This window comes from Phyllostomus discolor, chromosome 6 (genome assembly GCF_004126475.2).
Source record: "Phyllostomus discolor isolate MPI-MPIP mPhyDis1 chromosome 6, mPhyDis1.pri.v3, whole genome shotgun sequence".
Lineage (NCBI taxonomy): Eukaryota > Metazoa > Chordata > Mammalia > Chiroptera > Phyllostomidae > Phyllostomus > Phyllostomus discolor.
In genome coordinates, this window is record NC_040908.2 from 144,755,288 (window position 1) to 144,777,089 (window position 21,802).

Below are 21,802 nucleotides of genomic sequence, written 5' to 3' on the forward strand. Positions count from 1 at the left end.
TATACCTAACTTTTTGTATCATGATCTCATTTAAGCTAGTAGGCAGCTTGCAGAAAAAGAAACAAAACGCAGTCCCGAACGACGCCAGGCAGCGTGGCGCTCTCCCTCGCCCACCTGAGCGGCGCTTAGACTCGTTGGAGAATTACTGCTGCGCCACTCTAGCAGCCGGTTAATGGCTGCTTCGTAACAACGGTGATTCGCAAAAGGAAAACCAAAAATGGTCAAAGAGGATGTGTGTTTTCACAGCATCCTAAGATGCTTCCTTAGGCCTTCATCTCAAAAATAGTGCAGAGTTCACTGATTTTAACTACCGATATGAAGTGCTTTATATTTTACTCAGTTTCTGTCAATACTAAGGTCGCTTCTCTGGGGCATTGTTTCATTTCAGCATTAGGTAGTTAGAATTAAGAAACATTGCCACCACCTCTCCAGCCTCATGCATTTAATCCCTCCGTTAATTTTTGAACACTAATATATGAAAATGCCAATGCTTTTGGTATAAATTTCATTCCCATGGTAGTTTTCTATAGCTTATTAATTCAGTAGCGGTTACATTTTATTAAATAAATATGTGTATATTTTAGGTCCACAGGGACATTTCTGCAAATAAAGGAAATAGAGAACTTTCAGAGGAAACAGCATTAGCATTGATTCAAATACGAAGTAGATAAAGTAAATCTGGGACATTCTCGTGTCTTCTTTCTCTTCTGTCTCAGGGATAAAGCACTTGAGGGAATTCAAAGCCAGTGCACTAGTATCATTAATGTGGCAGAATGATCAATTAATAAAGGGAGAGCACGAACGTGTTGACAGAACACACTGCCTAATTAGTACCTGATGGCCTTGATGGCCACGGAGCAGAGCTCAGAGCGGCGGCAGGAGAGCGGCCCGGTAGGATCTGTGGATGTACATCACCACCCTTGTTCAGCAGGGATAACTTTGGTTTGCCATCAGTTTCTTAAGTCTTTCATTACACAGAGCCATGTCTTCCCTGAACCCGGAGGGCAGGAGGAGTTAGCCAGTGCACTGCTGCTGATTGTCACTGGGGGATATTGGAGGCAGGGTGCCACTCTGGGAATTCTCTGTATGATTCATGTCGAGTCTGTCATCAGAGACTTGTGTGATAGGATTTGGGGTGGGAGAGGAGGCTGAACTTGCCCTTAAATTGGGGGAAAGTTAACCTGTTGCTTAGGTTTAATTGTCTTCATATTTTATGTACAAAGAAGCCCATGTTGTGTTGTTACATTTGCATATAGTCAGCAACAAAGAAAAGGCAAGTGACTAGCAAAAGGAATTGGTACAAGATTGTATTCTAGAGTTAGTAAATTTCATAGTTCAAAGTACATTACAGAGGTTGCTCTTGGTGTTGAAAAGGTGTTGTGGATTAGATTTTTCAGCTGCATATCATTCTACTTCTTACATTTCTTTGTTTCTGTAAGTCCAACCCATAATCTACCTCTTAATTATTTTAAAAAGATTGATACCTAGTGAAGGCTTTGTTTGCCTTCAGTGTTTTCCAGTCTCTTCCCCCCTTTTCTTTACCCTTCCTTTCCCTTTGTGTTCTTCCCGTTCCTCTTCTTTTCTCGCTCCGCTTTCCCTGCAGTCTCCTCTTTCTCTGCCACCCTTCTCCCCCCTTCCCGTCTTCTCCCAACCTCCTGCTTCCCTCTTCCTTCTTCCTCTTCTTCCTTTTCCCCTTCCTCTTTTATGCCTTTTCCTTGGAATATGACTGCAAATTATTATGCATTAGATTGCCAATTAAAACTTTTGAGTTGGCAAATGAAAGGGTGGTAAGTTCAAGCAGGTGAATTTGGAAGCAGGTGTATGGACTGGTGAGCCATTAGAAGATGAATACTGGAGACGAGCTGGGAGCTGCTGTTGGTTTGAACTGGGTTTGGCACTGGGAATAGAAAGCATATGACGCAGGTAGACTCTGCAGAACTTGGTAATTAATGGAATGAGGGAAAGGGAAGTTACCCTGAGACTGTAGTCTGGATTAAGAAATGTATTTATTTTTCCTTCATTGCATTCATTTGTTCAGCATTTATTGAGCATGGGGATGGTTTCAACAGAACGAGGAATTCGGCAAGAGGAAGTAGAGTTTAGATGATACTGGATTTTGGACATACTGAACATGTATTGCTGATAACATCGATTTTAGAAGATATTTTGAAATTTAATTCTAGAACTCAAGACTGTTTGAAGCTAGAGATAGAGAGCTAATACCCTGTTAATTGTACTAAACTGATCAATTAATACATAGAGAAAACCCAAAGTGCTATATCCTCAGTGGCCACATTGACAGATGAAATAATATCAGCATAACAATTGGGGAATTTTTGTTTAATCAGATTTGCCCAGAGTCCTCTTCATAGTTGATTGGCACTTCCTATTTGCAGTCAATAATTTATAAATCAAAACAGCATAATCACAGGTGTGTAGTACAGGATTAATGTGTGACCTTCCTAACTTTTTATTTGATTTAAGATTTAGGTAAGGAGTTACTAGTAAATAAAGCAATATTTGCTTAAAAAAAGAATGTAAAAAGGCAGGAGCACAGATGCAGTTCTGTTTAGGTGATCAGAAATTCGACTCATTGTGTAGTGGGCAGTTTACTGTAAAATTGTCTTAGGTACTGACTTTAAAGAAATACTATTTCATTTCACATTTATATGTTGCTGAGCCAATAGAAAGGGTCATGTAGAACTAATGAACATATTAGTTTTAACTAGACACTTTTAGAAATTGCTACAATTTTTGCACTGTTTTATATTGTGTTAAATGTCTGTGTTAAATGTCTTGGTGAAAACTATTGTAGTGTTCAGTTAGCTGAAGCCTGATACAAAAAAATAGCCCCCCTTTAAAAAAAAATCAACAAGTTAAAATACTGCTGGGATATTGTTCATATTTCATTAGTTTCTTCATTACTGAACTAATTTGGCATTTATGCAAACAACAAAATAAATAGGTTGGCATTTATGATTAGTGAACAAAAGGTATCTAATATCAAAAAATTCTGACTTGGAACACTTAATGTAATTTTTATTATGGTGTTACAGGTTAAAAATGGATGAATGTCCTCTTGGGTGGGGTTTTTTTTTGGGTTTGGGGGGGGTTTTGGATACATACTTGGAGGAACATATCTGTCAGAGGGAAGTTTTTATGAAGCACTAATTTTCTGATTTGCAACCAACTCCATGTTCTAAGCAGTGGAGGCTAACAATGCGTCCCTCAGACGTTAGCATGCATAATAACTGCCTGGCGAGTTTGGTAACACACCAGTTCTGGGGTCTGCCTCCGTATGTTTGGGATGGGGCCGTCCTTTAATGAGCTCTCAGGTAATGCTGATACTACAGATCTGAGGGCCACGTTTTGAACTGTACTGGACTAACACATTGTGACATTGACTCAGAATTAGTAATTTAGAAAGCACTTGGATTTGTTATTGGAGAAAATCTAAAATCAAAATAAAATAAAAATATTGGACAACCCATTGCCATAAAAATCTCAGCTAGTCAAAATTAAGAGTTCATAATTAAAGCATTAGTTATAAATTGGTCAGTTGGAAAATAGATAACATACCAATCTTGGTAAAATATTATATCATTTTCTGTATATCTTTTGTAGTATCATGAGTTATACTTTTGTATGAAGTTTTTTAATCTTTTCTTTGTGTCCTTTTTCTTATCCTCAGTAAATTGCATCAGGACATAAAGAACATAGGTCTATATAATTGAGAAATTTCTACCAACTGTGAGGTGGTTACATAATCTTAAAATTGTGAATGCCAAGTCATTTGAGAGGAGTAAAATAGCTTTTTGCTACAGCTTTGCGGAGATAGACACTTTTGTACCATTATATTAAAGAATCACAGAGAGACACTTTCAGTATTTTTAGTATTGTGACACATTTACTTATATTTTAATTTGGAATGTAGTTTAGTCCCAGCTCAGTAATACTTAATTTTTTAAAACACTTTAAAGTTTTGGGAGGTTGGCATATATAATTGAAAGTAATAAAACTATATTGCCATAAAGTAGCCTATAACTCAGGTTTTTCACTAATTCATATTAGTGTTTTTAAATTAATATTATGTGTTCTTATTGTTATTTTCTCTGTATTAATATTGGAAGCAATATCTTATTTTTCCTTTAAGGCTTAGGAAGATTTGCTAAATCCCTTTAAAGATTTAGACATGTCTGAAGATGTCTTCCTATTGAGATATGGGTAACATGCAGTTAAAAGTGCACAGAGTTTAAGTGTTCTGTTTTGTGAATTTTGATGTGTATAACAGGTTCCCCAAACAAGGTACAGAACATTTTCATTTTTCCAGAAAATTCCCTTGTGCCCCTTTCCAGTTAATTTCTACCCCCTATTCCCACCTGGAGACTGATTTTTAATTTCTATCACTACAGATTAGTTTTGCCTGAATTTGGATTTCATCATATCAATGTAACATATAGTATATACCCTTTCATTCTTGCTTCCTTTGGTCAACATAATGATTTAGATATTCTTTTATATTATCTTAGGGGGTTTTTTTGTTGTTGTCGTTGAATAGTGTTCCCCTATGTGGATACGCTACAGTCCATTCATTCTCCTGATGATACACATTTATGATTCCAGGGTTTTTTTTCTGTCATGAATAAGACTGTGGGTATATGATTTAATTTTTTTTCCTTTTAGGAAAATATCCAGAAGTGGAATTGCTTGACCACAGAATAGTAGACATATGTGTATCTTTGTGAGAAACTGACAGAGAGTTCCCTGCCGGCCGCCTGCGACAGTCCCAGTCATTCCATGGCATTGCCCTCACACAGTGTTAGTCTTTTTTGTTTTAGCGTTCTATTAGGTATTATTACTACCATGACTTTAATATACATTTTTGATAACTAAGGAAAAAGTTTGAGCACAACTTCATATGCACATTGTCCATTTTATTCATCTGTCTTTCTAAATTAAATTGTTTGGGGTGACATTGGTTAAAAAAATTATATAGGTTTCAAGTGTCCAGTTCTATAATGCATCATCTGTCTACTGCTCTGTATGTTTACCACCCAAAGTCAGAATCTCCTCCCATCAAAAATATTCATCTATTTTTTTAATTACTTATATTTTTCCTTTTAATTGAGTTCACTTAGCATAATGTTCTCGAGCCCCGTCCTTTGCAAAATGTCTGTTCCAGATTATTGTTCTACATTTTCCCCTAATTATTGATTAGCAAATCTTTCTATCATCAATTTATAGGATTGTGTGTGTTTGTGCATGTGTGTGTCCTGGATACAAGTCCTTTGTTAGATATATATTTAGTCAGTATTTTTTTCCTGTGTGTAACTTGCCTGTTTTCTTAATGGTGGATTTGATGGGCAGAAAGTTTTAAAATTTGATGATGTTCAGTTTATCAATTTTGTTTTCTGTCAAAGTAATCTGTGCCTACCCCAGTTGGCAAAGATGTTCCGTGTTTCCTTCTAGAAGCTTTATGGTTCTGTGTTTTACATTTATGTCTATGATTTATCTTGAATTAATTCCTGTACAGTCATGTGCCACTTAATGACCAAGGGTATGTTCTGAGAAATGCATTGTTAGCTGATTTTGTTGTTGTGCGAACACTGAAGCATGTACTTACCCAGACCTAAATGGTGTAGCCTACAAAGCACCGAGGCTGTATGGTATACCGCCTTTGTATCTGCAGTCTTACCATTGGCCAGATGTTATGCAGCACATGACTGTATATGGAATGAGATAAGGATCGGGTCAAAATTTTTTCCACATGCCATTTGTTGTAGATTGTTCTTCCCGTATTGGATTGCCTTAGCTCCTTTTTAAAAAATGAATTGACCATGGACCTCCAGTCAAGATGGAGGCATAAGTAGACATTCATTGCCTCCTCACACAACTACAAAAAGAAATTACAACTAAATGTCAAAACAAATGAATACCCAGAACTGTCATAAAACTGAACTGTATGAAAGTCTGACAACCAAGGATTTAAAAAGCCACATCATCCAGATGGGTAGGATGGGCGGAGACGCAGAGACGGGGCAGAGAGGGGAGGAGACACAGTGTAGCGTAGAGAGGTGGTGGCGAAACAGGCAAGGTTAACCCACATTCACTGGTGGTGGATAAAAGTCAGGAGGGATATCTCGGGAGTGAGCAATCCCAGCCCCAGGCCAGACCTCACAGCCCAGGGTTCCAGCACCGGAAAGATAAATCCCCATAACTTCTGGCTGTAAGAAACAGTGGGGATTTGGGTAGCAGAAGAAACTGCCACATTTAAGTGGGAACTCCACTTAAAGGGCCTGCACAGTCTTAAAACATACACAAACCCACCCACTCTGGGATTCAACAGCAGCGCAACAGCTGGAAGGGCACCAGTTGCATATATGGAGTGGGTGAAGTCACTGGAAAAGGGGCGAGTGCCAGGCAAACTCCCCAAAGCCAGGCAGTGGCATAGTCCCCTCTCCGAGTGCTCTCTCCACACAGAGCCACAAAGTCATGAATTGGGTTGCCCCACCCTGGTAATTACCTAAGGCTTTGCCCCACATAATTTACAGGTGTTTTTTTTATAGTGACTCAAAGCAGCTCTACCTATAAACAGAAACAAACACAGGGAGGTTGCCAAATTGAGGAGACAAAGAAATATGGCCCAAATGAAAGAACAGAACAAAACCCCAGAAAAAGAACTATATTAAATGGAGATAAGCAACCTGTCAGATGCAGAGTTCAAAACAATGGTGATCAGGATGCTCAAGAACTCGTTGAGTACAGCCACAACATGAAGGAATAAATAAAGGTTACACTAAGTGAAGTAAAGAAAAAACTATAGGGAACCAATGGTGAAGGGAAGGAAGCCAGGATTGAAATCAACAATTTGGAACATAAGGAAGAAATAAACATTCAACCACAACAGGAAGAAGGAACAAGAATTCAAAAAAAACAAGGATAGTATAAGAAGACTCTGGGACATCTCCAAATGTGTCAATATCCGAATCATAGGGATGTCAGAAGGAGAAGAAGAAGAGCAAGAAATTAAAAACTTAGTTGAAAAATTAATGCAAGAAAACTTCCGTAATATGACAAAGTAAATAGACATGCAAGTCCAGGACAAAGAGTCCCAAACATTTTGGACTCAAAGAGGACCACACCAAGATACATCGTAATTAAAATGCTAAAGGTGAAAGATAAAGAGAAATTCTTAAAAGCAGCAAGAGAAAAGCAGATATTTACCTACAAAGAAGTTCCCATAAGATTGTCAGCTGCTTTCTCAAAAGAAACTTTGCAAACTAGAAGGAACTGGCAAGAAGTATTCAGAGTGATGAAAAACAAGGACCTACAACCTAGATTACTCTAGCCAGCAAAGCTATCATTTCGAATGGAAGGGCAGATAAAATACTTCCCAGATAAGGTAAATTTAAAGGAGTTCATCATCACCAAGCCCTTATTATATGAAATGTTAAAGGTACTTATTTACAAAAAAGATTATCAAAAATTTGAACAGTAAAATGACAACAAACTCACAACTATCAACACCTGAATCTAAAAAAGCAAACAAATTAAGCCTGTAAGCAGAACAGGAACAGAATCATAGATATGGAGATGGTTTGCAGGGTTATCATCTGGGAGGGGGAAAAGGTGTGGGGATTAAAAAGTCTAATTGGTAGGTACAAAACAGACAGGGGAATGTTAAGAATAGTGTAGGAAATGGAGAAGCCAAAGAACTTGTATGCATGATCCATGGACATGAACTCAGGGGAGGGGATTTCTGGAGGGAAAGAGGTGACAGGCAGAGGGGGCCAGAGGGGGAAAAATGGGGACAACTGTAATAACATAATCAATAAAATATACTTTAAAAAATGACTTGACCATATATGTATGGTCTATTTCTAGACTCTTTATTTTGTTCCACTGATCTTTTTGTACATATTTATATCAGCACTGTCTTGAATACTATAGTTTTAATAAGCCTTGAAATAGGTAATCTAGATTCTTTTAACTTTGTTCTTTTTCAAGATTGTTTTGCTTGTTCTAGATTTGCATAAAGATCATAACCATCTTGTATACTTCAAAGAAGTTCACTGGAATTTTGATAGGAGCATTAAATTTATATATCAGTTTACGGAATATTGACATGATCTTTCCATCCAGGAATATATTATTTCTTTACATTTGTTTAGGTCTTCTCTAAGTTCTCTTAGTGGTGTTTTGTTGTTTTCAGTGTAGAAGTCTTACAGACTGCCCATTTGGTTCATTTCAAAATGTTTCTTTTTTTTTCCCCTTAACACTATTGTCACTGGTAAGTTCTTAAACTCTCATTTCCAATTGTTGCAAGATTTGCTGATTTCTTCCTTTTGAGTTACTTGCTTCTAGGTGACTAAGGTTTTCCAGTTCCTAAAATGGATTTCAGTTTAGTACTGAAAGCAAATAGAAGTTAGTTAAAATAAATGAACTTTGCAACATCGATTTTAGTACATACCTATTATGTTAGTTAAGACTGTGGGTATTTTCTCTATTTGATTGATTGATTAGTGAGTGTTTTTCTCAGAACTCTCTGATGTTTGTATAATTTGCCAGCATTTTTCTAACATAAGGAAGTCTGTGCTATCTTTTTGTGTCTGTTACTAGAACACAGGATGCTTTAAGATTTTATTTTTCATTTGATCCATGAGTGAAAGAAGTAGGACAGGCTTTGGGCTCACAATGGTGGGAAGGTTTGGCTACTGGGGATCAAAGAAAAAGAAGGACAAGAATAAAACAAGCCTTGACAACAAGGGGAAAGCAACTTTGGTCTTGTTGAGTAGTAAGTAGTGAGTGCTTGAGCCTGCCTCCCATTGGAGAGCTCAGGTACAGAAATAACAGGAAAAGAATTAACTTTTACTTTGGGATTGGAAAATCTTGAAACCTAGTTTTAGCAGTTTTATTTCTCATGTTCAATAAAGAATCACTACAGACTTTAAAGTCAAGAATGTGAATAGCAATGACACCATTTTATTAATGGGCCTTGTAAATGAAACATCTGAAAAAACTTGTGTCTTTTGTATTCCAGTTTTAAAACATAGACATCTTTAAACTTTATATAATTTTTTTGTGGCTGCCAAAATAAATGATTGTAAACTCAGTGGCTTAAAGCAACAGAGATTTATTCTTTCACGATTCTTTCTGGAGGCTGGACATTCAAAGTCAGTGTAACTGGGCCGCAATCGAGGTGTTGGCTGGGCTGCACGTCCTCTAGGAGCTCCAGAGGGGGGTCGGTTTCTTGTCTCTTCTGCCTGTGGTGGCTGCCAGTGGGCCTTGGCTTGTGGCCTGATGACTCCAGTCTTGAAGTTCAGTGTTTCAAATCTCTGTGCAGTCTTCACACTACCATCTCCGTGTGCCAAATTTCCCATTGCCTCTCTCTTACAAGAACACTTTGTGTTTATCCCACCTAGGTCGTTTTTCTAATTCAATATATTTAACTTAATCATGTGTACAAAAACCTTTGTTTCCAAATAAGGTAACATTTATAGGTACCAGGAATTAGGACCTGATATTTTGGGGGGCTGTTATCGGCCTACCACAGAATGTGTTTTCTGGGGTTTTTGTTTTGTTTTTCAGACCTTCATTTTGTTCTGGAACTTGCTGTTAGCACCCCAGATAACATACTTATTTTCTTGCGGTAACCACCACTTTTTAATTGAACCCTATATCATGGAATAAAATGCATTGCATTCTAAAAGCACAACAGAACCCACCTACAAACCTCAGATGCTCAGCTACTTAATTAAAATACTAGTCAGAAAAACACCACATTGGTGAACAAGATTGATTGAATTGTGCTTCGACTCCACAGCGCTGCTTCAGTGTGGGGCAGTCTCGGCTTCGTAGAGCTTGCTCTGTCCGGTTGGTGCATGATCAGGCCCGTGTGTCCTATTCGCTGCTCCAAGGAGACCTTCTCTCGTGGCCTAGAAGACATTACCTATCGGCACTCTTAGTCTCTGCTTCTACTGTGGAGCTACTAGTTTCAAATGATTTCTCCGGGGTCTCACTCAATGCTTGTGACATAGCAACACTTTTCATATATAAGCGTATGTGAAAATGTATACTCTTCATTTATGTTAGGTATTCCTAATGTATACCAGTGGCATATTTGAGCATGTTGCATGTAACATTGATTCATAGCAGGCATGCTACACAGATCTTCACATGGTGTTGGAGGAATGGGTCATCTAGAGAAATTTCAAGTAGCCAACTTTATTTTAGCTTTGGGATATTATTTTGATGTCGTAGCTTTAGGGATTGCCTGAACCTCAGTATGGGAATACTTTTTGTGGGCATCATTTGGTAAATTATAGCCAAAAGAGATTTTTTAAAAAGCTATAGTTTTCTTCAGTCATTATATTAACTAGCTTAAATATTTAAATGTTGATAATGAGCGATTTGGCATGGGAAGAGAATTTTCCAAAGGGAAATGGAAGCTTCGTTCCCTTTGTCCTGTAGTCTTTCTCCCACCGTGCATGGTGTTCGTTAGTTCTTCTGTGCAGCCAAAGGTCACAGCTGCTTTTGCTCTGCTGGTTGAGGACCTCGGCAGTGTGAAGAAGTTCGGCATGAAGACAAATTACTGTGAAAGCCAGCAGTCAACATTAGATTAAAAACTTACATACTTTCTGAATTCTGCATTGAGAATTAAAGTCCTTTGACTTCATGTTACTTCACAACTTACTGTAGGGTTTTGGCTTTCGCAACTTAGATAATAAATTGCATGGTACTTATAAATTTTTCATGTTCTTTTGATGTCTGTAAAGCAATCATTGAAAGAATTTAAATGATTATATCATTAATTGATGAGTATGTGAAGTAACCACATTAGTGTCATGAAATGTGGATACGTCCACTTGGCTGTTTGTTTTATTATAAAAAGTGTAAGAACTAAAGGGGAAAAAACTGCTGTTAATTCAAAGGAAATTCCAAAGATAACTTTTAAAATTAAAATCTGTTCTGTGTAATATATTAGATAAACCATTTGGAGTAATTGCTGGTTGAAAATTCTGGATAAATACTCAAGGGATTCCTTATTTACTTGAGAGCAAAAAATTACATATATCAATATCTGCTAGTTATTCCCAGATTATTTAAGTGAAATGTCTCTGAATTTAGGCAATTTTTCCTTTCTTGTTTGTTGAGAAATTGCTGAAAAGCAAATGCCATATTTATTCTTCCAGAAGAACATAGTAAAAAGGGGAGGGAGAAAAAAAGGAAAAGGGGGATAATATAAGTGAGGTATTCAGTGAGCCACATTCACATTATCATTTGAGAATTGAATTGACATAAGACTTTCTGTTTTTGACCAAACGGTGTACAGAAATTACTGCATATTGAAAACATTCTTAAAATTTTCTTGGACTTAGTAAGCACATGTAAGGAAGATTTACTAATAAATTAATTCATATTCATATGTCTGTGGTTTTTAAAGTTCTTATGAATCTGTCCTGGAGTAACCATTTTTCAATAAACATGGGTATGTGGGGACTTATAAGTTTAAAATCTTCAGGGCTGAGCTGGAAGATGAAAAGCGTTCTATTTTAAGTATGACTCTGTGATCCAATTCTGCAAGAAAAGGCTAGCACTCGGTCCATGGCGGGTTTGGTGGCCCTGCACACCGGATGCGAGGACGCCTCGTTCTCTGCGTGGTCTGCGTTCCTCCTTTGTCAGGCCCTGCTCGTCCAAAGGTGCCCATTTCTGTTTGTGTTAGTCACCCTCTGTAGGTAAATTGTCCGTGAGACCAGTGATTCCGTCCATCAGCAAATTATCCAGAAAACGCTGCCTTTGCACGTTGTGACAGATCCCGTCACTGGTGGAGTCGCAGCTACTCCAGTGGTCTAATTACCCTGGCAAGTTGTCTCCTGTGCCCAACGCTGTTGCCTTGTTGCCTTGGCATCTCAGCTTTGTCTTCTCATTACCTTCTCTCTTGACTAAAGCTCGGAGTTACAATTTTTTTAAACCTACGCCTTCTTAACCCTGTGTGTTCACCATCCTCCTTATTTTTGATTGGCAGTATCATCCGGATAAACAAAGTGCAGACGTGCCAGCAGGAACAATGGAGGAATGTGTACAGAAGTTCATCGAAATTGATCAGGCGTGGAAAATTCTAGGGAATGAAGAGACAAAAAAAGAGTATGACCTGCAGCGGCACGGTAGGTACTTGTGGTGAGGGGCCACGGCACACGGGCACCTTTCTGGAGCCCGGTCTGCAGCCATCCTGGGGAGCATTTCCCAGCATTTGCACCGCGTTGTTAGTGCCTCCTTCACTCCCCCCACCACCGTTTTTAATTACGCCCTGTTCTTAGTGCTGATTATTGTGTATCCACTGAGAAGTTAACAAAACTCCTAAGATATGGCTTCTTGTGAAGCTGTGAAAGCTACTTTTATAACTAATGAAAAATGTTTAATTAAACATCCCTAATTACTGTGTTCTATATGTTTAAAAACTTATTTTTATTAAATTTCATTATGTGCCAATTAAAACTTTAATTAGAGTACTTTTGAGGCTATAAATGACAGTCTGAAGGAAGATACTATATGAGGTAACAGAAAGCACTCTGCGGTCTCTGCGCTTGTTCTAAGCTGGGTTTTATGATTATCTCTCGGATAAAGTAGTTCTTATAACACTGCTATAAATGGTGTTTTAGGAATGAACATTTCCCAAGCAGTTTTGTAAGTCATTTCGTTTATGCATTTTAGAAAATAGCTTCTTAAAACAGTGACAAGCTCTTGTGAGAAACAAAGGGAGAAATGTAGGTCAGGTTTGTCACACATGGACTGCGGTTACACAAAGTGATAGGCTGTCTTTCAGCACTGGCCTTGGGAGAGGGGTCCCTCGGCCTCCTGCGTGAACCTTCAGTGTGCACCGTACATGTTAATGGGGGGAGTCAGTACTCAGTTACAGCCTGTGGGGAGAACACTCAGCCGCGCCCTGCAATCGTGCACCAGGCTCGGCATCGACTCGTGTGTGGATAAAAGCTCCCTGTTTCCGCAGTTATTATTGAGTCCCCCTCTGTGCCCTGTACTGGCACACCATCGAACCTAACAAAATGATTTTAAAACTCATACGGCTGTGATTATGAAAATTTCATCTGGAAGTCAAGGCTGCATGTCTAAAATACATCGTTAATAGGATAAAGCCAGTGATATATATAGAATATCCACATTTATTTTCAGAGGGAATTGTACCAGTAAAATCAGGTATTCCTACAGTGCTTGATAGTTCTGTGTGTAAAGGCTCCGTAAGCTATTTGTTCATGTGCTGGCCCGTTTGTTTTCAACAGTGACTTTCATAACACTGGTCAGCTCTAAGTTCCTTCTACTTTTTAAAAGACTGATAAACTTATTTTTTTTTACATGTTAAGAAATTGATGAGTGTATCTTTGCAGTGAATTGGGATTAATTTTCAAATAAGGCTTGGATATTTTGTCCTGCCTCTATTTGCTGCAATATGAGGAGCTTTTAAAAGTTGTATTTCTTTGGTAAATGCATTTATACTTCAGGGACAGCGTGGGAACTTGGGTCCAGGAATAGAGTATAGAGGTGGTTCCATCTGAGGACAGATTCTATCCACGCATATATCTTTTTAACCTTGGTTCACAAGACACAGTTTCTATAAAAGTATTGAAACTAATACACAGGAGTGTGTTGTGTGTGGGAAGTTACCTGTGTTTCTAAAGCTGCCAGCTACACTGGACGTGACTGTTGTCTCTTGGTGCTTTTGCTCGTCTTTATCAGTCTCGACTCTGCAAGGCGCTGATTTGCTTAAGATAAGGATATTCCCCACCCTAAGGAGGGTAGAGCCCTGTGCTGGCACTGTCCTTGGCATTTTTGCCACCCCAGTGCCTATGTTCTATTAAGAAGCTATCAGTGAAACTGAGACTAGATGCCCTGCTGTCTTAGGAGAAAAGAGGTAGGGAGAGATCAAGAATCAAAAAGTATTCTGTCTTGCTATGGTATAGGGCAGGGTAGACCAGAAATGGAGAAAAATAAGAAACAGAGTTTAAAGTGGGTAATGGGATTTCATGAAGGAACGTTTAAAGAGATTTTGGAAAAACAGTGAACATCTTCAAGCCTGTCTCACTGCCTTTGAGAAGTCCTTGGAATGTGGATTTCTTTTGAGCTTTGAGTCCTTGGTTTTAAATTTTTAATGGGAGCAACTATGGCCTGCTGTTTCATAAGAGACTAGGTCACAGATAAAGTCACTATAAAATTTACACAGACCAAATACAGTGAGAGTTGGGTAGGATTCATGATTCAATAAATAGGCAGATCTTCCGTTTGGGATTTATGTAATGTCAGGTTGCTATGTGAGTTTTCAGGCAGGTTGAATTGAGCTATTCTAAAAGAAAAGTAGAAACATTTCAGATCTAAGTACTAAATATTTCTTTTGTTACCTGAGGCTCCAAATAGTGAAAATGCTTTCTTTGAGTTTTAAATTGAGATTGGCTTGCTGTTTAGATAAGAAATGGTAGTCGCTTACTAGAATATAGCTTGCTGTTTTTAAGTTTCATACTAGAGCTATTTTAAAAGTCTCATAATAAACCTAGTTTCATATTGTCATTTGTTTTGACATTAATTTTTCCTTCTTGACCCATTTTCAGTAAGTGGCCCCTCAAAAGAAGGAAACGAACTTGAACTTCTAACAGTGAGGATTTCGAGTCCATAGAAGGAAAACCTTTGAGAGTGATAATTTGTTAAAGACCAAGATAGGTTACCACCAGAGAGAGAATTTGTTATAACCAGGTCAAAGCACTCTTTTTTCTGGGTCACCCCCTGGGGACATGGAAGTAGCTTTGTTATACAGAATTCTTTTTGCATGTAGTGATAGTTCATTGTAGAACTTTCTTTTCTTAGGGCATGTTTTAAATATGTTTGTTTCCTGCCCTCCATTAACTGGGAGTATAAAATAAATTTGAGGCAGGAGATGTTTTGTTGGCCGATGTTGAATGCATTCTTGTATCAGTATTTCACAGCTCATGGTGCCCTGTTGTAAGGAAAGCCTCATCTATATTACCCACAATCATTTATTTCTCTAAAGATCATTTAAAGGAGCCCTTGACATCCATATTTCTTTGCTTCACAAAAGAAATAATCAAATGAATTCTAATAAAGAAAAAGTCCAGGGTAGATAACCTCAAGTAAAGTACATATATATATTTTTTTCTTTGTTTCCACTTCTATATTTCTAGTTGACATTTTAGGGCAATGTTAGCCAGGCTGAAGAATAGCAAATCTAAAAACTGATGATATTCAGTTCCTAGATATACATTCTGAAAGCAGTGTTAACTAGTGGATTTAATCCATTTGTTCCAGTTGGCATATTTACCTTATTGTTTCTAAGGATGCTTCCAAAGGCTGCTTGCCCTGTTCCCTTGAAAGGCATGTGGTTATTCAAGATTAGGCTTTGCATCTTAGACAACCCGGTGAACACTTTCGGAAAATCTTTTCGAGATTTACAAAATGTTCTCATGAATAATATCTGTTGAATAGATTTTGGTGCTTTATAAATCTTACAGAGAGTTTTCTCATATGTTAAGCATGTGCAAACACATCAGAAGCATATCATGGGAAAATAATAGGGATCACGATCGAATAACTTTGTAATGTGACAGTCACACACATCTCGGATGTCTCAGCGGCTCTGTAGAGTGACACAGCTTATGTATGGGTTAGGTTACTTCTTCATGGCTTAAAGAGGAACAAACCTTCACATGAAGTCAGTCAAATTGAATAATGTTTTGAAAAACTAAGGGGTTGTGTTTGGGAATCCCTGGTGGTATGTTATTTTGTGTTAAGATGTATCTTGGTTTTTTATTAGTAAATTATTTTGGTAACATGGAGCCTTCACTCTAAACAATTGGCCAAGGACTTAGATATGAAAAACAGCCTGCCTCGGGAGGAGTTTGGGCTAGACATTGTAAAGTTACTGCGACTTTACTCAGAGCTAGTCAGCTAGACAGAAAAAGGTCATTTCTGATGTTGTATTATATAGTTCATCTCATGTGTTTAATAGGATAAATATTTGAGAACGGGAGGTAAGCAAATTCCCCTGGACCAAATGAGGAACACATCTTAAAACGCCAGCATTTATGTCAGATAGCTGAATCAATGTGTAATTTGTTAAACTCAAAATAAGAATCCTTTCTGAAAAGCAAGTTAAAGCTCAAGACTGATTAACTCCATAAGAAGGGAAATAATACTTGTAAATGTAGATAATATGAATTCAACTGTTAGGAAGGATATTTGTGTAAATTGTGTGCTAAAACTGACCCTTACAAAATGTTAGTTGTGGTCAGATTAGGGTTTCCTTTTATGGTCATATCAGTGTTTCCATTTGATTTTAGGAATTTGAAAATTGACTATAAAAATGTGCTTGAGGTAAAACTTGAAGCTAAGCCTCAGGGGCTGGTTGTGGCGGGGAGAGAGAGTGAGTGTGTGTGTGTGTGTGTGTGTGTGTGTGTGTGTGTGTGACTGTTTCTGGGAAAAGTAAATACGTGAAATGATGCAGAAAATCCATCTGGACAGTTGCGGACTGGCGTTTTCTTCAGAGGGAGGAGAGAGGACAGATGAAACTTTCTGCGGGTTCTCCTCCATTTTGTTTGTCCCAAGGAGGTGACTACTCACATTATTTGTTACTTCTACTCAAGTACAAACAACTATTTTTGCCACGAAAACGTACTTTAAGATCAGTTCTCAGTGATTTGGGCTAAAATTTGGCTAGTTTCAAATAATGCTATAGAAACCGATGGCCAAGATCATGATCATAATTCTGGTATATGGGGGCATAACAGGGGCTTCTGATGTGGTAATAGAGAAAACACCGGACTTTAGGAAGTCTTTGTCTCCAGCTGTAGCCTCTCTCCTGGTGTCTGTTTGGGAACTTGACCCGATGGAAGTCAGTGGGTCCAAACCAAGACTGTGCCACCTTTCTCATTGCTTAATTTCTCCCAGACATGAAACAGGTTCACATTACACACTCCGACTGCTTCTCCTTTGCTCACGACACAGCCAGTGAGTTAGAAACAAGTGCCGATGTTCCTTTTGTGTTTTTCTGTGTGATCTTACTCTCACAGCTACCACAGCGGTCCGTACCAAGATTAGAACACATATCCAGATCGTTTTCTTGGCTGCTAATTGGCCTCCCACAGTCTTACATTTTGGTTGGTTTAGCTTTCTTTATTATTATTCCTCTAATAACTTTTATAACCACTCCCTCCCCAACCTCACCTTTACCTGTTTGCCTGAATTTCAATGGGACAGAAGATTTTAAGTTTGTCCCTACTGTACTTTTTCTAACTTTATCACCAATCACAAAACTAATGTGAACCTTCTCCCTTGGGCAGTTTAGGGGCTCCCCAACACACCTGTTTATGCTGTTTGTCATTACTCAGAACTCCCTCCCATTCTGATTCTTCACAGCATTCTTTACTCGGGTGCCAACTCAAGTCCGCCTGTCTCCCTCCCCAAAGCACCAGAAAAGCCTCTCTGACATTCTAACCTTCCATCACTTCTGACCTCTGAATTCAACCCACAAATGAATTATTTTGAACTTTTTCTGTTTCCCAACTCTCAGTTCTGTTTGATACTTCAGAAGGTAATTATTGATATGGTTTTGATAGTAATGGGTCACATTTAATGGGACTGACCAAGTACATCGAACTTCACATTGGCAAGCCCAGACAAAGTCAGCAGTTGCTGCTCTCCCGTCTGAGGCTCCCCTCGCGCCTCCCCAGCAGTGATGGTGTGGACGGGTCAACACAGACCTCGTGGAACAACAGGAGTTAAAGTAGCTGCCGTTTACTGAGCGCTGGAACTGTGGTCACTGTCTTTTAATCGTTGTTTAACAACCTTGTAAGGAGGAAATAATATTTTCCAGAGAAAAAATCTGAAGCTCAGAGGGGTTAACTAATTTGACTAAGGTTACATAGCTAGTATAGAGGGGGAATTCAAAGCTATTCTGTGCCTTTTTTTTTTTTTTTTTGTAGTTACTGATTTGAGAGAGAGGAAGTGGGGGGGCAGAGAGAGACATCAGTTTACTGTTCCACTTAGGGCATTCATGGATTGATTCTTGTATGTGCCCTGACCAGGGATCGAAACTGAAACCTTGGTGTATCACACATGAAGCTCTAACCAGCTGAACTACCTGGCCAAGGCCTCATTCTCTGACTCTTACTCGTTGTATTAGGCAGCCAAATTTTGGACAGGTGTGTACTACTACTATTTTTAGTTCCAAATAGTCAAGAATGAGGAGTATTTTGAGGGTCAGAACCGGAGGCCAGGCCTACATCTGCTGCTGTTCTGCCTGTTCTGTAGAGAAACGTGAAATGCGGTCTGGGTTTTATTCGGAACATTTCATGAGAACCGGCTTTAGGCTTAGTTCATGAAAGCTCTGCAGTTCTTGAGGTCCATAATTGAATTCCAAATTTGTAATTTTTCTTTGATATAGAAAGCCTTGCGGTTGTGACTCTAATTCTGTCTGGGAAAGGATTATAGAGCTTTATAAGTTAATAAGCAGGTTTCCAGTTAATCGTTGGCTGATTCTGAATCTTATCAAAGTAGAGGCTGTTCCAAGAACAGAGACTGTTAGGGAAAAGGAAGCTGATTTCCTTTGAGTCATTTCTGATGTGAAAAATTGAATCACGTGTAGTGAAATGATTTTTTAGGGATGAGGTGATTGTGTAGAATGAAATTATTTAGTTTTTAAACAGCAAGATACGAAGACCTAAAGGAACACACTGTTTGCTTTTAACATGCATAGATGGCTTCTTTAAGTTCGAAATAAATTTTAAATATCTTAAATGGCATAAAGATGGACACCGTGGACAACTTGCTCAGTGAGAGCATTCTGGGGACTTGGGCACTTGAGCGACAAGGCATTAGTGCATGTGGGTACTGGGGACACAGCTGCGGACGGGATGGACTCAGACTTTTGGTCCAGAGTAGGTTGATTGGTACTTTTAGATACCTCAGCCGTAATAAACAAAGCTAAATTCCTGTCCGCTGTAGCTTTTTGTTGCTGTTATTTATTTATTTATACTTGCTTATTTGAATTGTAGCTACAGTTAGAAAAAGTTTCCTGGGATTAGGAAGTATATTTAGGTAGCAAAGAGTTGTTTTAGAAATCTTAGTATCATTAAGAAGAAGTTTAAAAGGACTGGAATTCCATTGTCTTGTAAGAAGTAAGAAATATTTATTGATTTCCAAATGGAGCTGGGGGAAAAAAAAAAAAACCTTTCCTCTTTTAGAAAGTTGTGAATGACCCAGCGAGAGCTCTAGTAAGCTTTACTGAACCAAGCTGCTAATAGTTATTTAATGTTATTCTTCAGTGTGAAAGAATCTCTGTAGATTTTCCTTTTAATCTCTTTGAATTGAAGGCTCATAAACCTCTCTGATGAGTCCTGCCAGTGTTTTCTCAGATCCCCCCGTTGAGACAATGGAGCCACAGAATCCTTTCACCTCTTGTTGTCAGACAAATCCAATAGAACACAAGGTCAGGAGGGCCTATGCTTCTAAAGGTTTAAAGATTCTTTTTCAAGAAGCCACATAAATTATTTGATTTTATCATTATATTCCTTAGGAATCTCTCTTTAATTATAGTACATTGCTTTCTCTCATAGAGGTAAATGTATCTGGAAGTGTTTCTTGTGCCCATATTTGGTTAAGTGTGCCAGCACTGCACAAGGTGTGAACAGACCTTCAGTGTTCCTAGATACCTTAGCCAAAGCTGAATCTGTTCACTTCAGAAGAATTGGTAATCGTGGTCCCAAGATAGAGTAGGCCAAATGCCTGGCAGTTCATTTTCTATACAGTAGCTGGGTTTTGTTTTTTGTTTTGTTTTGTTTTGTTTTGTTTCAATGCCATCCATAGCTAAAATCCAGATTTAAATCTAGCCTCTATTCCTTTAATTAAGTCACTTTCTAAGTTGGTTTATGTTCACTCAGCATCTTCAGTAGTGTCATCTTAACTGGAAATTTTTGAGATAGGATTTCTATTATCAGACACTTATTGAGTTGGCCAAAAATTTCATTTAGTTTTTTCCATATGATGGCTCTAGTAGTACTTATTGTCTTTAACTTTATTTGATACAATTTTGTTAGACTGTATTGTGACAGCTGGCGTGTCAGTGTGCATTTACAAAGAAACTGATTAGAATTGGTGAATTTTGGTGCAGCCATTTTAATATTGAAGAAGAAGATACACAACATTTTCAGTGTATTATGCTTTATTATTGCAAGAAAGGTAAAAACACCACTGAAATCCCCCCAAAAAAGGTTTTGTGTAGTGTATGGAGAAGGTGCTGTCACTGATTGTATGTGTCAAAAGTGGTTTGCGATGTTTCTTGGTGCTATTGGCATTTCGGCCCAATAATTCTTTGCTATGGGGCTGTCTTATACATTAGATGTTTAGTAGCACCCTGGCTTCTACACACTAGAAGCCCATAGTGGGAGACAGCTGACAGATTCAGCATATCCAAATCAATAAAGTTTGGTGAAAATAAAAAATGCGTCTTTTATTTTACAGAAAAAAGCATACAGACTTTTTGGCCAACCCAATACAATCTTTCTTTGTAATGAGCAAAAATATTTATATTATATAATACTCAAAAGAAAACTAATTTATCTCTTTTGCAGATGCCAATCCTGATAGACAATTATCAAAGCTAATTATAGGATTTTTGTAAGTTACTTTAAGGGCTAGGGATGAATTACATTTTCTAATTACAACTACAATCATGGAAAAGCAGAGATCATTGCTTAAAAAGAAAAAAACAGCCCTGAGTGGTGTAGCTCAGTGGGTTGGGTCTTGTCCTACAAACCAAAAGGTTGCTGGTTTGATTCCCAGTCAAGGCACATGCCTAGGTTGTGGGCTAGGTGCCCAGGTTGGGCCTGGGACAGGCAAGCTATCCATGTTTCTTTCCCTCTTTTCCCCTCATTTAAATAAATAAAATCTTAAAAAAGAAACTTAGAAAAGGGGGGTGGGGATCCAAGATGTCTGTGGAATAGGTGGAACTGGCACTAAGCTCCCAGGACCAAACTGGAATTACAGTTAAAATATAGAGCATTTAATACTGATAACCAACTGAAGACCGGCTAAAGAGAAGTCTCATCACCAAGGATTTGCAGAAGAAGCCCCATGGAGACTGGTGTGCAGGATGGAGACACGAAAAGGGCTGGCCCCACTCCCACTGCCGTGGCTGAAATTCCGGAGGGTTAGCTCAGCGCAGAGGTTCCTCTTGACAAGAATGGGGTCTCAGTCTCAAGCTGGTTTCCTCAGCCCAGAGTAACAGAGCTGGGAAGAGGGGCTCATTAACATCTGACTATGAAAATTAGCAGGGATTCTGCCCACCAGGGAGAGATGGCTAGAGACCTAGGAACCCTCTTAAAGGGCCAATGCACAAAATCTTGTTCACTGTCACTCACCCTGGGGTCTGGCAAGGGGAGGGCAAAGTGGACTAAAGCCATGTGAGGAGAGTCGGGGGTTTGAGGCTCTAGGGAGAAAGCTGAAGGGACAGTTGCCAGAATCTCTGGGCTGAGTTTTTCTCCCACACCACAGAGGCCATCTCTCTTGGGTGGAGCACTCGCTCCACAGGGCAGCAGCCTGGGGGAAAGCAACAGCCCCAGCTGTGGACTCCCAGTTGCTCCCCGCTAAAGAGCTTGCTCCCAGCTGAGGAGGCAGCAGCTGCTTGGACCCAGGCGTAGAGATCTGGCAGACCCAGAGGGTCTCAGGGGTGTCAGTGACTGAGTGGTGTGGCTTTGGGTCAAGGGCCATTCCTCCCACTTCACCACCA

General features: G+C 38.8%; 1 protein-coding gene across 2 annotated transcripts in view; it reads left to right on the plus strand.

Annotated features, from left to right (window-relative positions):
• The window catches only part of DNAJC24 (DnaJ heat shock protein family (Hsp40) member C24), a 54,892-nt gene that overhangs the window by 19,421 nt on the left and 13,669 nt on the right, over window positions 1–21,802 (plus strand). The window contains exons 1-2 of one of the 2 annotated variants that reach the window (XM_036029192.1): window positions 11,499–11,699; window positions 12,026–12,164. In XM_036029192.1, coding sequence (XP_035885085.1) covers window positions 11,634–11,699; window positions 12,026–12,164 — 205 coding nt within the window. In that variant the 5' untranslated portion in view covers window positions 11,499–11,633. Of the gene's footprint in view, window positions 1–11,498; window positions 11,700–12,025; window positions 12,165–21,802 lie in introns of those variants that run through there. The other variant, XM_028516213.2, reaches the window with a different exon arrangement.